Source organism: Aquila chrysaetos, chromosome 2 (assembly GCF_900496995.4).
Source record: "Aquila chrysaetos chrysaetos chromosome 2, bAquChr1.4, whole genome shotgun sequence".
NCBI classification, from domain to species: Eukaryota; Metazoa; Chordata; class Aves; order Accipitriformes; family Accipitridae; genus Aquila; species Aquila chrysaetos.
This window is the reverse complement of record NC_044005.1, coordinates 12,084,883-12,110,898: the sequence shown is the minus strand read 5'-3', so window position 1 is coordinate 12,110,898 and position 26,016 is coordinate 12,084,883. Positions and strand designations below refer to the sequence as shown.

At 35.7% G+C, this 26,016-nt stretch overlaps 1 protein-coding gene across 6 annotated transcripts in view; it reads right to left on the bottom strand.

Moving 5' to 3' along the window:
• Positions 1 to 26,016, bottom strand: part of PPP1R13B (protein phosphatase 1 regulatory subunit 13B) — a 72,932-nt gene that overhangs the window by 34,686 nt on the left and 12,230 nt on the right. For 4 of the 6 annotated variants that reach the window (XM_030037070.2, XM_030037051.2, XM_030037032.2 and 1 more), the window contains exons 2-4: positions 10,841 to 10,988; positions 3,737 to 3,856; positions 2,159 to 2,226 (exon numbers count right to left, since the gene is read on the bottom strand). In XM_030037070.2, the coding sequence (XP_029892930.1) occupies positions 2,159 to 2,226; positions 3,737 to 3,856; positions 10,841 to 10,988 (336 nt within the window). Of the gene's footprint in view, positions 1 to 142; positions 255 to 2,158; positions 2,227 to 3,736; positions 3,857 to 10,840; positions 10,989 to 23,881; positions 24,082 to 26,016 lie in introns of those variants that run through there. The other 2 variants (XM_030037061.2, XM_030037078.2) reach the window with 2 other exon arrangements.

The window sequence follows — 26,016 nt, the reverse complement described above, 5'->3', positions numbered from 1 at the left end:
TTTTTTCCAAGACTATTGATATGAACATTAAAGCAAACATTCATCTTAGTTTTCTATGCACGTCACACTTTCAGCTCCATCCAGATATTAAGTAAAAATCAATTATTTCATCATTAGAGCAGTACACATAATAAAAATATACCTGAATGCAGAATATTTGGTAAGATTTGAGCTGTCTTCAATGTTCCATTGGTTTGTATTGATTTTAGGGCTAGTCTAACATTCAGCATGCCAGTAACAATGAATAAGCCTAATGCATTATGTAAGTGTAAGCTGATTAAATCCTTGATCCTGAAGTCACCTCTTTTTCCCCCTCCCCCTCTGATTTAAAACTTGGCACAACTGAAAAATCTTAGTTTTATACACTTTCAAAACCTAATTTGTACCATTTTTGGCATAAAACCCACCACAATTTATATTAATACAACCCTTTCAGGTTTTAGTCTTTCTTGTGTTTTAGTAATTTCCTAAACCTGGTAAAAGTCCATTTTAAAGTGATCCGTTCCCTAATAAATTTTAATTTTGTCGCCAAACTTTTGCATATTTTTTAAAATATATACTGAATGGCACAAAGGTAGCAGTGTTATTCAAGTTACCAGGTCTGAGCTTTACCCATAAAAATGAACAGCATATTGAACTAAATAGAAAGCCATGCTATCATAAACATTAGTGCTGCCACAAAGTGAGATTGTAAGGCATACTGCACAAGCCAGTCCTATTTTCCAAAGATATTATGTCTCAAATGAAGTATATGTGTTACGACTTACATTGAGGAATAGATTAGAGGAGGTCATGAAAGGGTTATGTTCCCCTAGCACGTTATAGTGCTATGATCTCACTACATTGTCAATATGACAATAGAAGCAGGATAAACGGATCCATGCAGCAGAGGACATCAGCTACTGTTCTCTACAGAAAAGGAACGTAGAAAGCAATACATGATTAACTGTTTTGAATAGGGAAAAAAATTCCTTCCACTAGGCCCACATGCCATACACAAAACAAGCTGCTAAGAGCTGCAAACTGACTGAACGACTTTTTTGCTGCGTATTTGTGTGTGTGTGAATTTTAGATGCCAATTATCAGGCAATATACTACCACAGAATTGTTTAATCTGCACAATTATTTTTAACATTTTAGTTCTTTTTTTCTTTAAGACATCTCAGCTTGAAAAACCTGATCTGTTAGCTTTTAAACTTCTTTAAGCATTATTTTACCCTGAGAAAGAGCCCTATGCCTATTTGGAAATCCACAGTGCTTCACAGAGACAATACAACTATGAATTGGTGAGCTCAAATCTTTTTATTGAAATTTTAAAATGTTTAAAAATAGTCAACTATAGCTATAGTGCCTCAGTAAAGGCAGCAGAATGGCCCTGAGCAAATGAGAGCAGAATATGCTCTGTAGAGTCTTCATAACTATTGAGGATGAAAAGACAGAGTAGAAAGTGAAGTGAGTTTCAGCTCAGGAGTAGAAGGTTTTTAAGCCACGGCAATTTTGAAAGAGATGTACTACATTTTACTTGTAAAAGAGAGAACGTTCAAGCCAGGATTCACCAAATGCTACCAAAGAAGTTACCTATGCTATGTATCATGTATTTTAAATTAGAAACCTAGTAATATTTTAGTAAAAAAAATGAAAAGCATAGATGTGAACCATAAAGAACAGTATAAAGAGGTGGCTCTGAGGGGTATGCAACCTCTTGTACCAGCATCTGAAAACATCCCAATCCATAGATACATTTTCATGGTTTAACATATGAGGCTATGTCATGAATCAATACCAGTGAGATAAATCAAACAAGAAAAGATGTCTGGACAGGCAATACTATGAAAGAATAATGTAGCTGTTTTTTTCTTCACACAGGATGAGCAAGACAGAGGAAGACAGATTAGAAAATGCAGTAATTAATAAGACTCTGGGGGCTTCTCATGTCACATAAGTGAATTTCTTTCTAGCCAGAAAATTTAGAGTAGTTAATGAAAAAGCCATATTCTCCCATTCACTTTACAACAAAACCAACCAAACAAACAAAACAGAACAAGATCTATACATTTTCCACCAGTTCCCACCATAATAGATCTTGAAAAATAAGAATTTTAAAAACATCAAATATTTGAGTGGAATTGATCCAAAACCTTTAGGATTTATTACATACCCCATTCTCTGTACGTTTCTCCACAGGTATATTTATGCCATTTCTTTGATTTTGGGCTTGACGTCCACCTAAAAGTAAAGTATCACTCTTAGTGCAAAATTCAGTTTTCAACACAAATGGTTTTCACACTTGAATCTGTTCTTTCCAAGAATTTTTATATAAAGCTTTTACCTGTGAATTTTTATTCTGCTAGTTCCAACTCTTTCTTATTAGGTTATTCTTTGTAAGCAGCGGAGTCAGCAGAAATAAAGCATTTACTTCAGAGAATTCCTCTGTTAAAAGTACAAACATGCAGCTCTACTTTTCTGATTTGTGTTTAGGCAATGATGTCATGAAAGGGAATGTACCAAGCATGACTACCAAAGTTTCATTTTTCTGTGTCCACAAGAAGCAGTAGCTTCAGTTGAATACATTATAAATTAATATAGTAGAGGAAGGTTTTCTAATGCCTTATAAGCAACTTTAATCTACAAATTGATCCATAGGTCAATGATTAATTAAAAAGCCTTGCATGCATAGTTCAGAAGCAAGATTTTCCTTGTACATGAAACACTGTGGCTTCAGTCGTATCTTAAATTTCTTAACATACTTTAAATTTGTATTGCCCAAAGGATGACCGAGTATTTTACAACGTACCTCATTAACAAAAATCCCTCACACATTATTGGGCCTGCTACTTCTGGCATTCAAAGCAACCAGGAACCACTTAGAAATATGAAAAGAAACCCCAGCTCAAAGCAATAAGGACTCAGCCAAGACTTGAAATTCGGTTGTTAGAAGTAGTCAGATTAGTTGAATGAGTAAGGATAATCTGAGCATGCAAATATACATCTCACTTCGAGATACCTTTCCTATCCTTCAGACAGTCTGACAGACATTAAGTATATAATGCACAGCCTCAAAAGTCTTCTCATAAGTTAAGTACAGTCTATACTAGGTAGATCAGAAAACTGAAATCCTTCAATTTTTTTATTCCAGTCTTTTAAGAAAACCCCACTTAATAGGGCACTGGTTTATATAAACACTCTTCCTATAGAACCAAGCAGACCAGAGATTTTTCAAGGTGTGAATTATCACCACTATTAAATATATCTACATGAAATTCTGAGAAAGTAAAGCCACTGAGACCTCTGCCAATGACGTCTATAAAATAGATTTTAGTTTCTAAAGGAGGCAAAGTAGTTTACTGAGTCTTTTCTCTGGGGCAACTGAAGGAGAACAGGAGGTCAAAAAGAACAATCTCACCCTCTCAAAATGCAGGGACTTTCTCTCAAGAAGAAAAAAAAAAATGCATTAAGCCTCTAATACCCACCAACATTTTTGGATGAGTATTAAGCAAAATAGAAACCAATCTTGCTACAAAAATATTACTCAACAGACTGGTAGAAATTATTCTAGAGAAAGGAATTTGAGAACATGAATAAATCTGCCACTGAGGAAGGTTCAAAATCGTTTTGGTATAAGGAACTTGTATTATATGTATGTACTGAAGTTCACTGAAGGAACTGATAATCAAACTCACTTCAGAAATCTTTTAAATATGTTTAGGTGACAACACTAGGGGATAAGTGTACTTACTCTGTTCATTACTTTCGGCTGGTGATTCCTCATGACGAAGAAAAAATTTTACCTCTTCCCTGCGGGGACCCCATTTCTGTAGGTGGTCATACATCATGTGATCAAAGGGTATGGGACGTTCTAAAAGTACAAGACCAAAAAACTTAACACAACTATTTTAAATTAAGCAAAGTTTTATAGAACTCTCATTAAGAATCAGAATGTCCTTTTTGGTAGCAATTCAATCTATCCTATGTATTCTGTCTTCCACAAAGCCAAAGAAACAGGCACCAAAAGACAATAGTTGCACTGTATTAAAAGCTAGCCTGTTATTGTAACATAGCTCACTGCTCCATCGCAGTACCTAACCCGTTTGCCAAACCATACAAAAGATACCAGTGTTTAGAAACCCTAATTTAGGAATTCTTCATCACACCCTTTTCCACAATGCTGATCTTTGCACCTTTGCTCCCCATCACCACCAGATGGATATTTTGTTTTGTTATTAAAATGATTCATTCAATTTGAACCTCCATGTTTCCACTCAGATTAAAAGCCTTATCATTACATTGACATTTCATCTCCTAAGAACTTGAGCAGGTGCTCCCACTCCAATACACTATGCCATACATTAACTTCTAGTATATGTGGAATTACTGGCAAATCTTTGAACAAATAAAGGCTAAAGTTCTATGCAGCAGTCAGTCTCTTTGTTTTCCCCCAAAGAAATGTAAAACATTCTCATAGTGTAGTTATTTCTTCCAAATTGATCAAATATATTATTACTAAGAGGCTGCACACTATATATTTAGTATTTCAAAATTAAAATACATTTCAAAAGCAAAGTTTTCACTATTTCCACAATTATACTTGCATTTATTTTTAAATGTTTTCATTAAGGTAAGAAATTGTCCCATTTAAGATCTAATACTAAGCATAGTATTAGAAGATATCTTCTAATCATAGTCAAATTATACTAGAAGAGATTTAATTAGCACCATGTCAAACCAATATTACTGCAGAAAATCAGGCTTGGATGGAAACCAAAAGGTGGAGTTTGCGTTCTTCATTGTTAAAAGCAAAACGCTCTCTGCCCTCAAAACCCAAACCACAGTATCTCCTACCAGGCAGAGCACTGCTAACAATTTGTTATCCATTTTATACTTAGCCCATTTAACATGAGAAGACAAAATGATTCAAAGATATAACAGATATCTTAGGGAAAGCTTGGGAAAACCACATCACAAATACACCTTTTTATAGTGAAATTTTCCTAAATTTATATGCATTATGAACTATATAAATGAATACATGTCTTGATACTCTTGAGATACTTAATTGTAGTATTTAAAGAACAATACATTTTCATCACTTGATTCACAATGCATTTAATACAATAAAGTGTCTTGTCAAAATCTGTCACATCAAATAGTTACAGTGATTAACACCATTTAGCCACAGTTAAATCTAGCCGCTTTCAACGGGGAAGGGTCATTTAAACTACAAGCTAACTATATTCACCAGCTGACTGGTTACCTATCTTCCCAAACAACAACAACAAAAAAAAAACACAACAAAAAAAAATCAACACCTGGATTTAAAATACAGATGCTTTGCTTTGCTTTTCTTTTTCTTGTTCCTTACTCAAGTAGACTCCAGGAAATATTGTCAGTAGTGTTTATGCACACAAGAATAAGGTCAGTGGCTTATTACAACTCAGTTCTTGAAAAGAAATTTTAAAAACATGATTTTCAGGTTTTTCAACTCCTAAAGTAAGGTAAGATTCCAAGTGCTTTGAAGCATAACCACTAAAATTGCAGCATGAGTCTTCTAAAGATCACAGAGTGTAAAAATATTTAAATGGTTTAGTTCAGAGACTTTAGGACACAGAAGGTAAGAATCTTCAGGAATTTTTCCCAAATAAAAAAATTGCTAGGTAAACCTAGCAAGAACTGAAGTTTGATAACAAAGTAGCAAGAAACTGGATGTCTGGACAGGGCTGGGCTAATTCTGGAATGGTGAGGAGTGGCTGGACTCCTGGTTAGGCTGGTCTCCCATTAAAAGTAAGGCCCTGATCCTAGGGGCTATTCAAAATAAAAAGTTTCATTTACATAATGTACCTTGAATAATCAAGGCTAATATTTTTCAGACATGACCATGGAGAGAAATGGGAAAGACATTTTCTACTACTTTTGCAATTCTTCCACAAAAACAATTCAGCATGTGTTGCCTTAAATTAGACAGAAAACAGGTTAAATAGTAACAGCAACATCATCATCACTGAAACAGAGGAATGAAAAATGAAGAAGCACTAATCATTCTGTGCAACTTAACTACATGAAACAGATTCAGAAAAGAAAGAGGAAGAAGAAATTAACACTTGACATTAACACTTGACACAAGACATAATGAGAATTGAAGTCCCCATTCCTTCCTTCAGTTTAAATCCTTTCAATCTAGAAAAATTGCAGGAAGAAAGCATGATCTTATACTTGCTCTAAGTTAGGATCACACAGAGAGATATTTTCTGGAAATACCTGTTCTTTAAGAATCAAAATCAAAACCAAAACAAACAGAAAACCTGCAGTTAAACTTTTCCCAGTTGTTATAGCTTCAGACATATTTGTCAGTAATTGTTTCCACAATACTATTTCCAACTTTAATTTTAATTTTTTAAAGTTTAAGTAGAAGAGAATGAAGAAAATGTGAAATAGGAGTATGGGTGTAGAGTAATAATAAACAGGTTGGATCCCTATACTTTAACAACACATTAAAAAAAATTATCTAGAGAATGTTTATTTTCATTAATAACTAAGTGGAAAACTATGATATATGCATATATCCATAATTATTTGCACAAACTGCCTTAGATTTTAAGTTGGATGAAAATTCTGATGGACTTTTGAGAACCAAGCTTGACTCCTTTCCTTTTAAGCAAAAGTTTTGAGGATGGGCTACTTTTAAATATTCTGAAATGATTGAAACACCCTGAAAGACCAAAACGTAGATACCGCATCAATGTTTTAGAAGAGAATTGCAAAAATGTTTCCATTGGAACTATATATCCACTATTTAAAACAAAGTAAATTTCAGACTTCAGAATCTGTTTTTACCCTTATTACAAGTACCCTGCTGTTTGTAATAAACACATTTATGCCTGCTATACATGAAACCAGAACACAAAGTAATGGATTATCTCCATAGCAGGGGAGTTCACTGCAAGATCAGGAATGAGTCTTTCCCCCCTCAGGTTTGCAGAAGTACAGTTGTAGTAAACAACTACTTCTTTCACAGTCACTTGCCTCTATGTTACAACTAAATTCAGGAAGACTAATTAATACCAATTGCTGAAGGGCATTCCAGATGTAAATGAAGTGAATAATTGAGTACTGGGTGGACTTAAAGGTTGAAATCCATTCTCTCTTGAAACATACTATAAGTTCCTGGCATCACACCTGTCTTTCAACCTCCTTGCCAACTGCTATTTGCAATAGCTGGGGAATGAGGAATAATATTCTGTGGGTTTTTTTCTCCTGTTATAGCATGAGAAATCCATGCAAAAAGAGGAAGCTTCAAACTGACAAAGCACAATGTACTGATATATCAGGCATGAATGCTATTGACTTTTTCAACTATTATTCATCTCAAGAAACTGAGAAGGAGGGGAAACAGAGAATGAAGTACAAAATAAAATGTGAATAAACCAAATGCTTATGCCATGCAGCTCTGAGAAGAATCAGTTTCTTAACTCAATACAAACAATACATAAACTATTTTACAGCTCTTGGGAAGGTCCTCAACCATTTCTTTGCCACACAAAAGCAAACAGACAACAGCTAACAAACAAATATGTTTTCCAACAGCTAAGCTATTGTAATCTTCCTCTGAACTCTAGAAATCTTACATAATTTTTGAAGCCAAACTTCCATGGATTTTAAGAACATTTTTCTAGAAGACAAATGGTCTATCTCTGTCACCCTCTAAAAATAAAATGAAGTATTTCTCATTTATTTGTACATACACATTCAGGAGAGGAAGATTATTAGAAGAGACATTATTTTGTTAGATCGATAAAGTTTAGGAAATGGACAAGTTTTAGGGCACACAAACTATTTTCTGTATCTGATAATAAAACTACAATCTACAAGCCCCATTGCTCTGAATTTGAGTATACATGTATTGTTCAGTTGGGCTACCTAAAAGAGTCTGTGGCTACCTGCAGAACAGAGGTAAGCACATTCACAAGAGGACAGGTATGGCAGCTCTGTCTTATAGAGAGAGCTGTGATTTGTCACCTGTGCAACATGGAGAGACTACTAAGAAAACAGACCGCTTACGGTGTGTGACAAAACCTAATCTGTTTATTCAACCCATGATTTTCTGTATTAACTTTTGTTTTGAATTTTACTTTCCAAAATGTCTTCTGAAAGAACATTTGTAGACCTCTCTTGAGGATAAGGGCTGAGGGGTCAGAGACAGTGTAATAGAAAAGAAAAAAATACTCTTACACTGGCACAACAAGTAGCAGTTTCATTGCAAATTGCTTCACACTTCCCACTCAGAACCATATCTTAAGTTGTTTGTTGTTGTAACTGTTGCATTTAACTGTTTAGACTCTTGTTTTCTACAACACATCTCTGCTCCAGGCAAAATTATTTTTAAAAACTTCAGGGGAAAGAGTTCAATTTGGCTCTCAGGAGCAGCTGAAGGAAAAAATACCATGTTTATGCCCTGTTAAAAAAAAAGTTCACGTTGTTTCACTGAGAAATGTATGTAATCCAGACGTTGGGGCAAGAAGTTGAGGCCGCCAACACACAGATGGTGTAACAGTATCCTACATTTAAGAACAACAAACAAAATGCTTGTGCTGAAATTCCCATCGGAGAGACTTAAAACCAGTGTGCAGGACATCTTTTTTGCTGACAGTACAGGCTTGTTTGAGAGATCCAGAAACATATGCGAGTGTTTCATTTTTTCTCTCCTTCTCTCTAGTCTTTTCTGTTCCACACTTGCAATGGAATAGATAAATACAGTTATCACCTTGGGTATTTAACAAGTGAAGCTAGATTTGTGAAAGCACTTTCATGTGAGTTTTAAAAGAAACCTGGAGCCACAAGCACATTTTGAAAAGTTTGACAGACCCATTCAACAGGTAGAAGCTTTGGGCAGGACTGTGCTCCTAAACTTAGGTGTCTATATATAGAAGTCTACTTCAGAAAACTGGATGAACTCCAATGCTCAAAATCTAATAGATAACAGCTAGCTGAAATCAGTGATCTCCATGTTCTACTCACAGTATTATCTAATTTCCATTTACTATAATGGGACCAAAGATGCATAATTCACAGGGTAGATACCCAAAATTTAGTCTTAGTCTCTCCATCATAACTTCCTGGGTAAGTTTTATTTCCCACTTTATAGAAACTTCAAGCTTTAGATATCTAACACTTTGAGAAATAATGTCTTACATCCACAGATAAAATATTTTTTCAATCTTACAAGTTATTACAGAAAACATGTGCTTGCACTAGCCAGGGTTGCAAGGTATAAATGTCCCAGAAAGATGTTGTGGAACACTTCCATTTTCCCGTCGCCCTTTGAAGCTAGTTGACAACATTGTCTGCATTTTTTAAGGAGTGCACCCTCAAAGTATTGTGAAAGCAGAAGAACAAATAATACCATATATGTTACACTTTTACAGGCAAGTGATTGGAAAATATTAGGAATATTTGAGTGCTGTTAAACACAGTCTGCAGACTTATTTTAGAAATTTATGCAATGCACTTGGCATTATAGACTCTCTGCAATCTAAACTTCCAATCTGAAAAATTTTTAACCCTCCTGTAAGTTTTATCCTTAAAGACAGTTTTCTAACTAAGCATGAACTGAATTTGTATTCCTAGAACTGCAGACATGCTTAACTCTGCTCACTTTTGCCTAAACTCTGAGTTCCCGTCCAGTTAGGAAATGACTCCTTGAGGCACCTTTTCCTTTTACAAAGTCTTAGAACAGTTTAGAAAAGAGAAGGAATAGTTTCCCCGTGAGGAAAATATTCTAGATTGCTAATACTTAAAATCTCCAAAGGCATCTGAATAATGCCTGTTTTGCCTGTTTGACAAAAAGCCCCTAACCAAAATAAAATCCCTCTATGCAAAATTTAAGAATTCAGTATCAAGTTATGACCTCATGAGTCTTTACACAAAACAATGACAAACAGCTCAAACAGGGGTGACCTTAGTAACTGAGGGCTAAGAACCTGCCTAACTGTTATCCTCACCCATCCACCGATTCTACTCACATCCACACATTGATATACTATAACTTGAACGCTTGTACTACATGCAATTGCAAGAATCCATCTAGAAACAGAATCCATAATAGGGCTGTTCTGACACACACCTGAAAAGAACTGCCCACCCCGTTATTCTGTGAAATAACAATTGCAACACAAATAGGATATGGGAACTACTACCTGCCCCAAGGGAGGCTGTCAAATCTTTGAGAGGAAATGTTCATGAAGAAGCAAGAGATACTATGTCTAATTCTGGCACAATTCTGTCTGCAGAACATCTGCTATTCATGATACAGAAAGAAAGAATCTATATCCATTCTTAAATTTCATGTTGTGTTCACATGCCTAATAGTGAGGAAATAGGATTGGAAAGAATGCAGGTGGTGATCTGCACCCATTGACTATAAGAGAAGACCACTGAGATTCCTTATTGTTATTTAAACACCCTCTAGCCTAGACACACTGCATGCCTATTTGAAACAAATGACTTCTAGAAGTGAAAATACCACACACCCCCCATTATTTTTTTTTTCTTTTAAGATGGGGATACTGAATACTTTGTTTATGTAATTTGAAAAACTGAAATACAGAACACTGACATATCTTATACATGCATTTTATCAAATACTCTGTGCTGAGGAAGAAAACAGGGAAGGAAAAAAAAAGTCAAGAATTGGATTAATCTCTACAGATATTGAACTACCATGCTTTGCATCAAAGTTTGCCAGAAAAAAGAAAGTACAATTGAAATAATTAATATTGAAAAGTCAGTCTTACCTTTTTTCTAATTGATACATATATTTAAATCCATTTCCACTGAACATTTTACTTACCATTTCCACGCCATACTTCAGCCAGATGGCAGCTTCCTTCTCCAGGCTCTTTGCAGAACTCTACTACATCGCGACAGGTTGTTTCTGGTGTAATTGGAACTTCTGTCAGAATCTGTTCATTGTTGCTCAGAAACACAGTTAGTATCATCTGAAAGAAAAAAAAGTAACAGAATATGAAAAAAAATGACAAGAATAAGATTATGGGTAAGATAATTCCCCTGTAAATGGAACTGTATGCTTATGGTTGGTTACCACAATCCATCAAAGTAGTTTTCAGTTTCTTGTAACTTTGCCAAAGCTTTAGTCCTTTGTGTTGAACTTTTTTGACAGGGCATTGAAATGACAATTTTTTTAAAAGCTTCAGTTGAAATGGTTTAATTCTGTCTGAAAATAAGGCTGGGAGGGAAGGCACAAGTTTTCGCTATGTTAGATGCTTGAAATCATACCATTTAAATGTTGCAAATAAATACACACTTTGGCAAAGTAACCTGAAGCTTCACAGGTGGGCAACCCGTTGCATGATGGACATAATTTTTGCAATTTGTCTGAAGATACCATTATATTTGGTTGAATTGTAAGCTTTTGGTTAAATGGTAAGCCTCAGAGTTTAAAAAAAAAAAAAAAAAAGGAGGAAAAAAGTCAAATTTTTCAAGGGATTGCATTTGCTTAGTATAATTGCTAGAGCTACAACTCTCTGAAAAGTCAGTTCTTTCTGTACTACTTTAGCCCCATCCCCCGAGCTTGCTGTGTTGATCAGACTGTACATGCAACAGTGGTACTAAGCCTGCTCTCTTCACTCAGAGTTACAACATCAAAAGACTACTTTTCCTCTAGTAACTGCTCCCAGCTATTCCAGTTGGAAAGTAGCCATGAAATAGCTTTCTCCGCCCCCTTAATGTTCAAGATGACTTGACATCAAGGAAAACAGAAAGAAGTGGGATGAAGCCTATAAAGGAAAAAGGCTAGCACTAAGAGCTACTACTAATCTGTGTCGATGTAAACTTCTGTTCAAATTCCTTGCTCCACCTTAAATAACCATGTGCACAAATACATCTAGCCAGAGATAGCCCCACCCCTCTTCATGTTAGCAGGTGTAACTTGCTGCAAAGCTAAACATTCAAAAACTGTGCACATTAACTTAACCCATCTCACCCCCTTGGTGCATATGTATTATGATATGTATGATCATTAATAACATGTTCAGTTGCTATATTCCCCCTATTAAGGGCCTCTGCCTTATGCAGTATTCTCAATGGGTTTGTTCTGTAGGCCCTCATGTAATTTACTGCGAACAGCTGAGGGGCTTGTAAGAAGGAAAAGATAAAAAACATTCTACCAAGAAACAAAGTCCTAATGCAGTGGTGCTAACGTGATTCATTTTTTTCCCGAGTGAGACTGGTTGAGGACCAATAAAGGCTGTACTTAAAGACAAGTATTCCTATGTTACACTAAATGCTCTGAAAGAAACCTGACCCTAAGCTCCTGCTTAAAATTAAATAGATACTTTTAACCATTCTCTCTGCACCTTAATTTCCCATCTGTAGTCACAATACTGTTCTGTAAACTCATGGGGATGGAACAGAAATAACGTGATGTTTTAAAAGACAAAGATACCATAAAAATAGATGTCCCTAAAAAATGTGACAAAGTCAGTAATTTTGTCTGCAAAGAAAGTTCTTTCAGATCTTTCCAGTAAATAAAATGTGGCATCACATATTGAACCACAAAGATTAAACCTAATTATTTAAAAGCTCTTTGTTAAATGAGCACTCTCCACTTCAACAGAGCTGTGCTTCAATTTGCATAGGTAATTCTTAAAAACATGCATAATACTTTTATCTGTGGGACGTATACATGTACCAAACTGGAGAACTGCATTAATAACAGCTAGATACTGAGTGAGAGCAGTCTATCTACTTTAGAAGTAGGCACAGGACGAATTCCAAGAAAGCCCAGGCTTCAAGCTCTCAGTCTCCTTGTCAGTCCTCCAGGCTATTTTAGTCCATGTTTCTACTCTCCCTCAGCCTGCCAAGTTTGTACACTGTATCCTGAAGTTTTCAAGTAACTACATTTCAACACAAGAAGCAGTCATCCAGGGCTGTAAATATACTAGAATTCACCTCTGAGTTTCTCCAACAGCAGCATTAAAGGCAGCTATAGTAAAAGCCAAGCTAGGAGGAAGCCATAGGATGCAGCCACAGATAATAATAAAGTGCCTGTAATCACCTACTCCGAACAGCTCACAGTGTTATTTTTCCCCGTACTAGATTCAGACATAGTCTTAATACTCAGTGGCGGTGGAATCTTTTACAGAGTAAGATATCTGATGAGGAGTTTAGTAGTAGAATTTGACCTCATATTTTAGAAGAAAAAGAGTCATATATAAACATAAAACAACAGGCTTAGAAGAAACCTTAAGAGGTCATCTAATGCAGTCTCTTGGCCTCAGGCAGGATGAACTATACCTACATCATTCTGCAGAGATGCTTGTTTAACCTGTTCTGAAAAGCCTTTCATGATGGAAATTCCACCACTTCTCTGAACCATCCACCCCAGAAATCCAGGATTCCTGTTGCAAGAAGTTTCTTAAAGTCTAGTCAAAGCTTTCCTTGCCACTATTTAAACTCACTGGTTCTTCTCCTAGCCACAAGGGTGATAGAAAACACTTTTTTTCCCCCTCTTTTTTTTTTCCTCTGCAGTTACATTTAAGGAATATATAATAAGTAAATTAAGTAAGTTAAATTAAACAACACCAATTTGACAGAGAGTTATTAATGCCAGTAGTCTAAATAGTTTCCCCATAACACTTGATAGTAATTTCAAAATAAAACCCGAGTTTCCCAAACTTTATGAGAATACCGAGACACCCTGGCTTTACTAAAGTTATGATATGATGCATACTGCCTCTTTATAATTTGTCTGAAAGACCTGTTACCTTGTTATGAAAGGGTAAATAGAATGGCTTAACATCACATGGTTTTACATGGTTTCGAAGTTTCCATTTTTTATTGCTGTAAAGATAACACTGACCCAGAAAACTTGTTTCATGTATTCAAGATTATCTGTCTGCAGATGCAGACAGGTTGAAAAAGAAAGAAAAGCCTTGGAGGTGTGAGTTATCCCATATATCTCAGCCAATTCTCCATAAATTCAGACCTCAACCACTGTATAAACTCACAGTCCCCTTTGCAAGACCAGGCCAAAATTTGCTGTACCTCAAGCACACCACCACTTTCTTCTCTCAGCTCAGAGTGCACCAGTACTGTCTTCTCCAAAGCTGGGTGTCACTCACAATATCACCTGCTAGACAGCCCAGGGAAAGGTATCTCACTAATGGGGAGCAAGTGCTGTAGCCAACTACTGTCATACTACTCCTCAAGCAGACTTGGTTAAGTAAGGATTTATTTTTAACAGGTTGTCTGAGTAATACCAAAGGAACTGAAACACTATGCTGAGAAACAAATGTCCTGAAACATACACAAGAAGACTCAACATATTGAACATTATTAATATATTGCAATATTAATCAGATCTTCAAGTCAGTGTTGTAGCTGTCCCTATTTGCGGTGGGGATGGAATAACAATCAGAGGTATTTAGTAGTGATAAAATACAAAGAAGCATTAACGAAGCCTGGAAATTTGCTGCTGAAGAATATGAGTAAAGCATACACATGAAATACATAGTACACCCACTGTAGTAAATTAGCTTTATGAAAAAACATTCTTAGCCAAAGATTAGGACACAGGAGAACTGACAAATCCTTTGATTTCTCATTTTAAATGGATTCCTAAATAGGAGCAACTGTACAAAACCCATCTTGTAAAATGAGATCAGAACCATCGTAGCATTGCTTTGATAAACTCTCAATTCATTCAGTTCAAAACTTCTAATACTTGGACACAATGTCACACAACAGGATCAACCTAACACTCACGAACAAATCACCTCAGGACTTCTAAATCATGTATTTTTTCCACAATGAATACCAAGCTCCAGATCTTACACTTCCCTCCTTCTCAACCCACACACAGATGTTACCTGTCTGTTACTCTCTACTGCTCCTGGTACCAAACCAACGGCTTTATTCCAACTTTCATGAATTCTCATCTCTTTTTACTCTTCTCTTTAACATCCTTGCAAACTCTAGTATATCCCTTCACAGTTCAGGTCTTTTCCGTGCCAGATAAGCTTTATAAAACATCACAACCTGCCTTTAAAACTACTCTTGTCATCTCACTAATTTCTCAGCTTACAGCTCTAGGAGAGCCTCAGAATCAGTACTCTACCTAAATCTTCTCTGCCCAACAGGTGCTTGTCAAATAGTTGTACGTGCTCCTCTTCATAAGTTGTCTCCCCTTTCTCCATTCCCATCCCAATTCTCCTCTTCCAACCATACTTCTATGGTTGGTTCTCAATCATCCCTGAAGTTTCTCAAGAAGGTAGAAACGAGGGATAAATCTACAAGAACTTTATCCTTGCATGTTATCTCATCTCTTTCTACAGCTGGATAATGTCACCTACAAAAATTTCAATAGGCATCATCCATAGAGATGACACAGTTTTATCTTTCTAGACCTCAACTCTTGCTAAGGAAGCTGAAACGCTGACAGTCTTCAATCATCTCTTGTGAATGCCTAGCTATCAAGTTCCATATGGCTGTAACACAGTCCTCAGCCATGTTTCTCCAATGACTCCCTAGATTTCATATTCATAACACACAGGTACCTACCACTGCGAGCTGTAATGCAGGCATCTTTGACACCAATCATCTTCTCAGTCTTGTGTCTCAGATCTATCTCTAGTTTTCCTGTACAATATGTAAGACATAGGTAGGTTTTTCTTCTATGAACTGGTCCAGCTAATGCTCTCAGAATTTGGACACTTGCCTATCAGTTGCCCAACTTTTCCCTGGTATGCCTTTTTTACTCATGATGCCTATCACAGCAAAAATCATCCTTCATGCCTATGGCTTTGACCACGTTGCCTTTCTGTATCAGTCCTGACAAGCACGATTTATTGGTCCTCACTTCCCCATTGTGATGTGGAATCTTCTTCTCGTATCATTTTTCACTCTGTATCAAGAAATCGATGCTGAATTGGTACTTTACACCAGTTACTACTCTCCACGTGCTAAACAGGTATGTTTATGCCTTCCTCTGTGTTGTTCATCATGCCTTATATGCACCTGCAAAGCAACCTCATTGTTTTTCTTGAAGACCCTCCTTTGCTATTCTGGCTACAAAACATATTAGACACAAGTAACCTGTCAATATGCTGAACAGTGCTGCCCATCAGGCTGATAAATATTGGTTTGTCTATTTAGACTTCTCTAACTATCCAGCTGATCTCTTACTTCACCCCAAACCAAGATTTCAAGAGCTGTGCAGCAGAGGTGCATTCATAACTGGTTTACCACAGCAGAGATCCCACAAGGGCACAACTAAATGCCTTACACGCTACTATATAGTAACAAACAATCTTTCAGATGAGTCTGACGTCCTTTGTTCTATATGAGCTTGTTCAGGCTGTCCTAGAAACCACCTTGACTGCCCTACTTGAGTTTTGCAACTTCAGTTGCACTCCCGTAGTACAATGCAATTACTTACAACTGGAATAAAACTAGACCCCCACCAAAAAACCGGAAGATGGCAGCCGATGTAGCACATTGATTCTTAGTTAAGAAACAGCCTGGAAAGCTAAAACTCCAACTGCTGAAAGAAGTATTTTCCTCAACATTTTTCTACAATCTTACTAAAAAAATAAAACTTTGATCTTCAGCTAATATTCCAAATTAAAAAGAACAGGCATACTTTTAATTAGATCCTCTTTAACAACAACTTTTGTGGATACAAGAAATACATCTTACTCAACTATTATCTTACGCTACCAGCACCTGAAACACTGGTGCTTGAGAAGAAATAAATTGTACACCAACATCTCCACTGCCTTATGCCCAAGTTAATTTACTAACTTGGACAGCTGATACAATAAATATTGTAAATACAATAACAGAGTCCATGTAAGTACGTATCTCCTGATACCCTAGTCACAGAAAACTGAATTATTTAAGCTATCAGAAAGCAATCAGACAAGTACTATTTCAGGACATGGTGAAATATTAGAATTTAAAACAAGTCCGAGATTATTTTCTTACAGTAATAGTCATATATTCGACCAGAAAAAGAGAAATTGTGAGTTCTGGGGATGAAGATGGGAAATTACTCAGCAGGCTTTTTACTTTACATATTTTAACTAAACCCCACGTTTCCACTCAAAACCAGGGCTCCTGGCAAAAACAGATTAGATGATCATTACTCTTCCTGCATATAACCTATTTCATGTCCACAACAACAAAGTAATTTAGAAAAAAATCACATCTATGAAAGATTAGAAGTAAGGTCACTCAAGCAGTGAACAAAAGGTTAAGACAATAAATACATCCCAAGAAAATGAAAACCATGAATTTTTCCCTTTGTGCTATCCATTGCTCTCATTACCTAAATCTCGATATAGGAACGCCTACCTGATATTAAAGGGATAGTATAGATCTTTTTGTGTTAATAACTTCTGCAATTTAAAAATTATCAAGCATATGATTGTGCATTAAGGATATACTGGATATTTAATGTGGCTAAATTCACACACTGCTGTTTAGTCTTATTAGATTTTCCCTTTGCTTTTTCTTTTTTTTAAACCAACCTAGAAATTTCATTGTGTAAAGGTAAGAAACAACAAAAACCAAACAAACAAAATGTTCTTCCAGCAGAACAGTGATGAGACATTTCAAATATATGAAAAGTTTATTATTAAAAGGCTGACACACAATGAACTTGAAGTACAAGACACATTTCTGATAAAAATGCTAACTTCATTCTGTTTCATGGGAATTGGAAGGTGTTATCTTCTCACCATGCATTTTCCCCTAATAAACAGTTCCAAAACATCTATTCATGATCTTGTGCTTTGCCATTTCAGAGCACTTAGTGGTGCCTATAACTCCAAGACAAGAACAATCAGCAAAGACAAGACTTCTTCAAAGTAAATCTAAATCTCTCTTGCACAGTAGAGACCTCAACATCTCCCAGGAAGTTTTAGTAACTTTCATCCTTGATTTTGCTGACTTGGGAGTTCTAGGAGCTTGCTGTATTTAAGGTGCTACTACAATAGAGTTTTAACTGCAATGTCCAAAACCATCTATTACTGAAATGTCAAAGCCCCATCAATAAAATATCAACTTTGATTAAGACTGACATTTTCAGTTACTAGAAAAATTATAGAATGAGATGCAAGCAAAATGTGAAGAGGTGAAAAATCATCCCTTTGGTGATGAGACATAATAATATGCACAACTCTGCATATAAAATGGTCAGAGAAAAAAGTTAGAAATTATCAATTCTCATGCAAGTTTGCTTGCCTGGAATTCATACCATTACATAAATCTTGCATCAGCTACAGCTGTAGAAATTGTAGTTGTCTATTTCAAGCACTAAAGCAGAATTTTAACTTTACTTGCAGTATGAACACTGTCCCTTTTTAAGATTATAGAATTAATTACATGAAGCTTTAAGCAATTACATTTTAAAAGAAACTAGACTATGAAATTATAACCACAAAACTGTTTTAATTAAAGTCATCTAAAGGAACACTCTTGACTGAAGTCATGAGTATTTCTTTATAGTGTTGAGATTTCAGAACAAATCCCAGAGAAATCTCTGATGATTATTATTATTATGTGTAAACCCCAGAAAAACAGGTAATAAGATTAAACTATTTCACTTCCCTATATTAAAAAGAAACATTTAAAGTCCATCTAATAAACAAGTTATTCACCAGCATGCTTTGTTCCAATAATTATTTACCTTCAGAATGAAGTTATTTTTAAAAATAGATCTGTTGAAGAATTTCTTGCAATGTTTACAAGTCTTATTTCAAATAAGAGCACCAAGACATACAGCAAATTTATTATCAATTACTGTGTTTTTCATCAGGAGATTTCCATCCTTTAACATCTTTTCCCCTTCCTCATATATGGGGTGAGAAATAACTACATTCAATTTCCATATTTCCAAACACATTTCGTCATACCCTCCTCACATCCAAGCTGTGCAAACTTCGAGTTCAGGCCAAAATTTAAAGCCCAGTGATGCCTTTTGACTCTATTAGTAAAATTCACAAAGGTAGTGCAACCAACAGAGTTCAGTTTGCAAAGAATACAAAAACGAGTAAAGTTTTCTGCCAAAATGCAGACTTGTGAAACCAATAGCATGTTTCCTACTACACTTTCAAATTTGAAGCCAAGTGCCTCCATATGGCCTGCAAAAGAAGTCACAAAATTGGGAGCAAGTCTCAGACACTAAAAGTGTATAGCATTCAGCTACGGGCTACTAACAAACATTAAAACCATAAATTTCAGTATTGATAAGCATTTATAAGGTTAATATTAGCTTGTTTGTATTTTTAAGTATTCTTGCATAACATTTGCAATTTTGATCAAATCTGAAAATTTAATGCTGCTTAAATGTACTTTAACTATACTTATCCCACGAAAGCATTTTTTGCATAAGCTCGTACGCTAGTTGCATTAACTTGCCGTTTTGCAATCACTGAAAGGAAAAAAAAATAAATTGATCAACCTTGAGATCCACCTTCATCAGGCTCTGCACAAGACAACTTGGCTACAGAAAACATAACCAGAAGAAAAAAAATAGTTGTCAGACAATAGTTGTACCAACAGACTTAGTGATGGGCTATAAAATTACTTCTCTTGCTAGAGCATAGAAATCACATTTGTTTAAAAAAGAAAAAAAAAAAAAACTTTAACTCCTCCTAAAGAAACATGGAAGCACAGCATTAAAAGAAACCCTTAAACAAGATTTTCCTACATTTTTATAAGGCCTACATGTATGCAGTGGCTTAAAGAACTGACAAAAAACACAGACATTTCCTCTCCGACTTTCAGGACTACTGCCATTGCTCTCTTTGTGACAGCAGGTGTTCAACAGAATTCAGACTACTTTAAAAGCCTACACCTACCTGATATTTATTTACTGAAGGGATACTTACGACACTGTCTTGTTCTTGCTCTTTGTTACTGAAAGATAAAAAGCTACAGCATAAATTGCAGATCTGGAATTTGAAGCTTCTTACTCTTTCAGTGGCAGGCTTTTTGTAGGGCAGAAAAATAAGCCAACATTTTTGCTACAGGAAGGAAACATCAACTATCATCATGTATTTAAATATTTTCAACTAAACAAGATAGGTCCACATATTATTAAATGAAAGGTATTGTAGTAGTTAATTGAAAGGCTTCCAGCGCTCTAGGAAAACAATACCTAATGAAAACAATAGCAACTAAAAGTTCACTTGTGTAAACAACACAAGCAAACCACTGACTTGAATGGGTGTTCTACAGGCTGTGAGGAGCAAGATATGAAAAGGGCTAAAAAACAACTGACCTAACAAACATTAAGATTCTAGCATCTGCCTAGAATGAGATGAGAGCAGCACGATCATTTAGACATTATAATCCTGTATCAGTTTTTAGACTACACTTTGTTACATTAGGAGTCACAGTCATTATCTCCAGGCATAATCTTTATAGAAGCTGTTTGTTGTTTTTCACAACATTGGAATGCCTTCTTTTAGATTCAGATGGTTCTGTTAAAAGCAAGCAGGAGCTGAGATTTGGATAAATTAAAAGACAGGCAGTAAACTTGTGGCTACAGAATGGAAAATGGGTATAGCTGAAAAGGGACAAGTTAAAAGAATAAAAGAGGTTACATTACAAATAAAACTATTAATTTAAAAGGAAATCTGTCTGAGCACAGAATTTAACATCATTAGCTAAAGCAACACAGCCTGAAGTTAGATAAATCTATAAAAAGTGCTCTTTTGCTGTTTTCTAGTGGAAAATGTAATTTGGCATTTGCTAAAGTTCAACATCCCTGCATCATATTATCTGTTGGCTTGATTCCTAAATCACTACATCTGGAGAACCAGCAAGAGATCTTGTTGTTGCTCCTTGATGCAAACAATTCTACCAAAGGACTGTCAAGATGCTAGTTACCATGTAAGAGACTTTAGAAGACAGGGATAATTCTAGATACACCAAGTTCTTGCTGAGCACACTTCTCTGTTAGGCAACATACATTACAAATGGAGATATTTTTATTCTTTCCAGAACAAGGCTTTGAAATTTTGTTTTGTTCCACTGTTTAGAAGACTGTGGTCCATATGTTATCTTTCATGATATACACAACTATTATTAAAAGGTGGAAGTTGGAGACTCTTCTTGAAAGACTCTTTGCTCTAACCAGTTGATGCTGGATTTCCTAAACCCCTTACAAGGTTCATGACAACTCAATACATAACAGTAAGTATTCTCACCTTGCAAATCAGTATTCTCTGATTTGTTATAGGACTACTGCAAATGAGTCTTTGCCATCTATCAAGAATAGAAGACTGACCTCCAAATCAAGCAGCTCTGAAGAAGTCCTGGAGTTCTTCCGACACTTGCTGGCTTCACTAAGGATACTCTTTTTTATCTTTTAGAATGTTTTTTGTCTGTGAATCTTAGGATGACAAATCTCATCTAATGCTGACTGCCTAATTTCAATGAGATTTATCTAAAGCACCTTGAAAAAACCAATAAAAAGCAGCAGGCATATCAATTTTGTGCTGATTATTAAATAAAAAAGTAAAACAAATTGCTAATCTATTTAACAAACTAGCAAATACCCATGCTATAACTAAATATTTTAGTAGTTGTTTAGGCCTATTAATATGAGAATTCCTTAAACAATGGATTCTTACCAAACTCCTTTTAGAAAACTGCAGCAGACACTGCATTTGCAAATGCATGGAACAGTAGTAATACACAGGAAAAGTCAGAAGTTCAGGGGACAGCAAGACTCCAGATCACAACAATAGCTACATTGGTGCAGTCATCTTTCCTGATGTCCATTTGTCCATAAACTCTTACAGCTCTATTTTGATAAAATATAAACATGATGTCCACATTTCTGCTATTCTTCACATCTCCAACCCAGGGTCCTCCAAACCAAATGGTTCAGAGTGTGAAGTGGGGACACCCAGTACAGGGTCAGGTGTAGCCCCATAGTCCCCAGGGAAAAGGACGGAGGAATCACTGTGGCACTACAACCACGTCTCATTGTACAAGACCGCAAACACAACTTAGTGCTAATGTTCAGAGGTCTAAATCTTTCATATCTGTCAAGGTAACCAGCACATCATACATCAAATGCATGACAAGCTTGAAACAACAGTCCTAATATATTAAGTGTCCATTTCATTTCATCAGCTGAGATATGAATAATATGTTTAAAAATATTATTAAATATTTTACTTTCCAAATCATTGCAAAGACATGTTGCTGAAGAACAACGCAACTGTAGTGCTGTAAAATATTCAGTAAACTCAGGTGAACTGGCTAAAATAAATTAAAAACAAAATTAAATTAATCCAAGACGACTCAGCTTCAGAGATCATTTTGTTACATAAGAATCTCAGCTTTCAAGTCAGGAAAAAAAAAAAGTTGTATTCATCAAAAGGAACAGTTTTTAAAAAAAAAAAAAAAAAAAAACAACCCCAAAATCAACAAAAAAACAACCAACCAAAAAACCCCGCACCAAAAAAAACCCCAACCATACACCACACACACAAAACCCCTAAAATCCCAAACCCTACAAAACGGGACGCCCCCACAAAGACTCAAGAACCAGATGACAGATATGAAAGACAAAAAAACAACAAGACTATTTTACTTTTACTGTGTGGGGATATGGGGAGAAGTCCTATTCAAGGTTTTTGCATATTGGGATTAGCAATACTGTAATTTACTTTGAAAGAAAGCTCATTTTGACAACAGAAGGCAAAACTGAAGCAGGGTTAAACATGACATTTTGGGTTAATTTTCCTGAAAGACAACTTAATCTTCAAAGTCCACATGCAACAAGAGTGTCCCACAACTTGTATCACAGAACTGAGTGTTCTGAAATTATTAAAAATATTTTGGCCAAGGCTAAGGAAAGGGAGGTGCTGATGTTTCTATAGTCTTGTGTTCGACCTTGTCAACAGCTACAGCAAAGTCATCCAAAATCCACTGAATTCCAGAAAAGCCTGACCTACCCACTGCACTGAAAATAATCTCATCAAAAAAGTATAGGATACAAAGACAGACATTTGTGTCTTTTCATTTACAACTTTTCAACAAAACACAAAAAAAAAACCCCAACAAAAAAAAAAAAAGCAAAACCACAAAACAAAACCAACCAACCAACATAGCATTTTTACTAGACATTGTCCTTTTTGTCAATGAATAAAGGTGATTTGCAGCACTGAACATCAGTTTTTCATTTTACAAACAAGGAGCAAGTTTTATGAAATCTACAGACACACACCCGTATGTAATATTGCAACTGGAATCAGCACTACTCTTTTATTTTCAATAGAGCAAAATAAGAAGGGACTGCCACAGCTTTCTCCCACTGAGCAGAAAGTATTAACAAAATACCGATTGTTTAGTGTATTGCTTTCAGGGAATACCAACCATTCAATCTTAGTTGTAACGTTATCTGGCTTGGCAAAAATATAAAAAGTGAAAAGTGAATACATCCTTTGGGATTCAACAGGCAGTCTGCAGAGTTTTCCTTCCATCAGAGTGGAAGTTGCACATAATAGACAATAACTCTTTCCAGTGCATTTCTTTAGGTTTTAAATGGCAGATTTAAAAATTAAAAGCTGTTCTGTTTTACTCTTAGATCTCCATTTTGGCTGAATCAGAAAACATAAATAATAATAATAATTAAGAAATCAAATAAATTATGCAAGGTAAAATTAAAAATTCCAGACATTTCATATACAGAAGAAACCCATATAAGGCAATAATTTCTGATCTTCAAGTAAAAATTCCACATACGCACACTCTAACCCATTAAAAGGACACACTGTTCAGTTTTACAAAAACAAACCCCCAAATGCTTAATTTTACAGCAAATAAACAAAAAGCAATTTAATCCCACCTTCTTTTTTATAATTCTGTCTTTTGTCCAGTTTTTAGAGTGAAGTCCAGCCTTTTCTGGTAGCCAAGATTTCTCTTTTGATGTTTTTATAATATTCTGAAGAACCATCCTTAAAATATTCTTCATGTGGACAGTTGTAAATAGCAGTGAATATAAAAATATTGTGTAGAGCTAAAACCTAAGAACAGTTTCTGTGCAACAACTACAGTGAAAAACTACTTAAATGGAGTATTTTTGGTCTACTGGCATATGAACTCAAGCAGTAATGACGAGCAGTGATAAGATGTTGTAAAGAAACAAGACAGGCCACAGTTGTGACAGGAACAAGATAGGCTAGATCAAGTTTCACCTAATTAGGCAAGGTTGCAGTAGAGGAGTTCTGCTATCCTCTCCATTGTGCAATAGTAATCCTTGTTTGCTATTATAATAATGACAAACAGTAAGTATTCATCTTAAATAAATTTACATATAAGGCTCTGACTGTCTCAGAAGAGACAAAAGTGATTTTCCTGTTGAAGGGGGCAATGATATGAGCAGAAGTTCCAAGAGCAAATGATCCTAACAACTATCAAAAGACATTTCCACGACACATTTTCTTAAAAAGACCAACCAGCTTAAAAACAAAACAAACAACAACAACAAATCCACCACGTATTTATGCCTAAAAATACTATAGTTCAAGCACTACTCCATTCTTGGCAAAGTCTGTCTTCTTGCTGGACGTAATTCAAGCAGCAGAGAATATAAAATGGTAAACTATGTTTCTGATTGCCTCTTCATGTCAAGGGACAGCGAATGTTTATCATCATTCCTGTCAACACTATACAGGATCCAGAGTGGGGAACAGACAGAGAGAAGGCACCAACAGTGCATTTAGCTCTTACTCTACAATTGCAGGGGCAAAGCATATTCTCCAGCCTGATCCATTCCCTTAATAGAGAAAATGGAGAGAAAGAGTGAGCAAGTGACCCAAGGGGATGGGGGGGGGGGGGGGGGGGGGGGAATCCAACCCATACTATGAAAGATCAACAGAACCTGAACAACCCATCTTTCTTAAAACAGCTATGAGCTACATTTTCTGTGTAGCACCATACACATTCACTGCAGGAAGGGAAAAGTAAGGGGTTCTCAGCTTCATTTGTGAGCCACAGAATTGTTACATTAGCCTTCCCTACAAGCAGCAGCAGAGAAGAAAAAGCTAGTAAGATTCCGTATTTAGCCTGCTTCGACATTCAGAAATAGTACTGTCCTCCCTTAACGCATTTTGTTGGTAACAAAAATGTTCCAATCCCATGCAGTATTCCTTCCTCCTCAGCAAACATGTATCACGTTGAGAGGTTTATTGAGAATATAATTGGTAGAATAATTTCAGACTTATAAAAAGCTGCAACTTAAAAAAATTAACCTGTTAGCAACTGAGAACATTTTAAATAAATGAGAAGCTGCAGGATATTTCTTAAAAGGGAAGGGTTGTTTTTATTTGGAAGGGTGGAAAAATCTAATCTGGTTGTTCTCCAAAACCAGATTGTATCTTTATCTGCCAGAAAAACAAACTGTATCACATGAATAAATATTTGAGAGGAAAAGCTGGGCCTATATTAACACATATTGTGCTACTCTTCCAACTATGGCTACCAGCTGAATTCTTCTAAACGAACCCCCAAAACTTATAAAAGCCTTACCTACAATAGAAAGGCACGACATACACATTTAGACCAGAAATATATGGGATGGTCCAACTCTAAAGCTTGCCATCCCTATTGGATAATTGGGTTCTTTCAAAAGAAGAATATGAACTAAAATAAACATAGGTGTCACTGAACTTTCCCTTTTATCCTCTCATCCTCCCTTCTGAAATAACTGAAAACACCTGTGTGTAGTTTGTTACATCAGATAAATAATAAAAACAATACAAGCACAGTGTAGCCCCTTACTTTCTCTCATACAGTCCATAGATGTATTGTCTCCATATTGAGTATCTGATCCAGTGCAGTTATTTGGCTGACTGATTTATAACTGTTACTGTTAGGTAGGTAAATGTAAATCTAGGATATATGTAGACAGATAAGGATACCACAACCTCTGGCTGCTTATATTATAAACCTCAAAATCCTAATTTAAAGAAACAAGGGGAT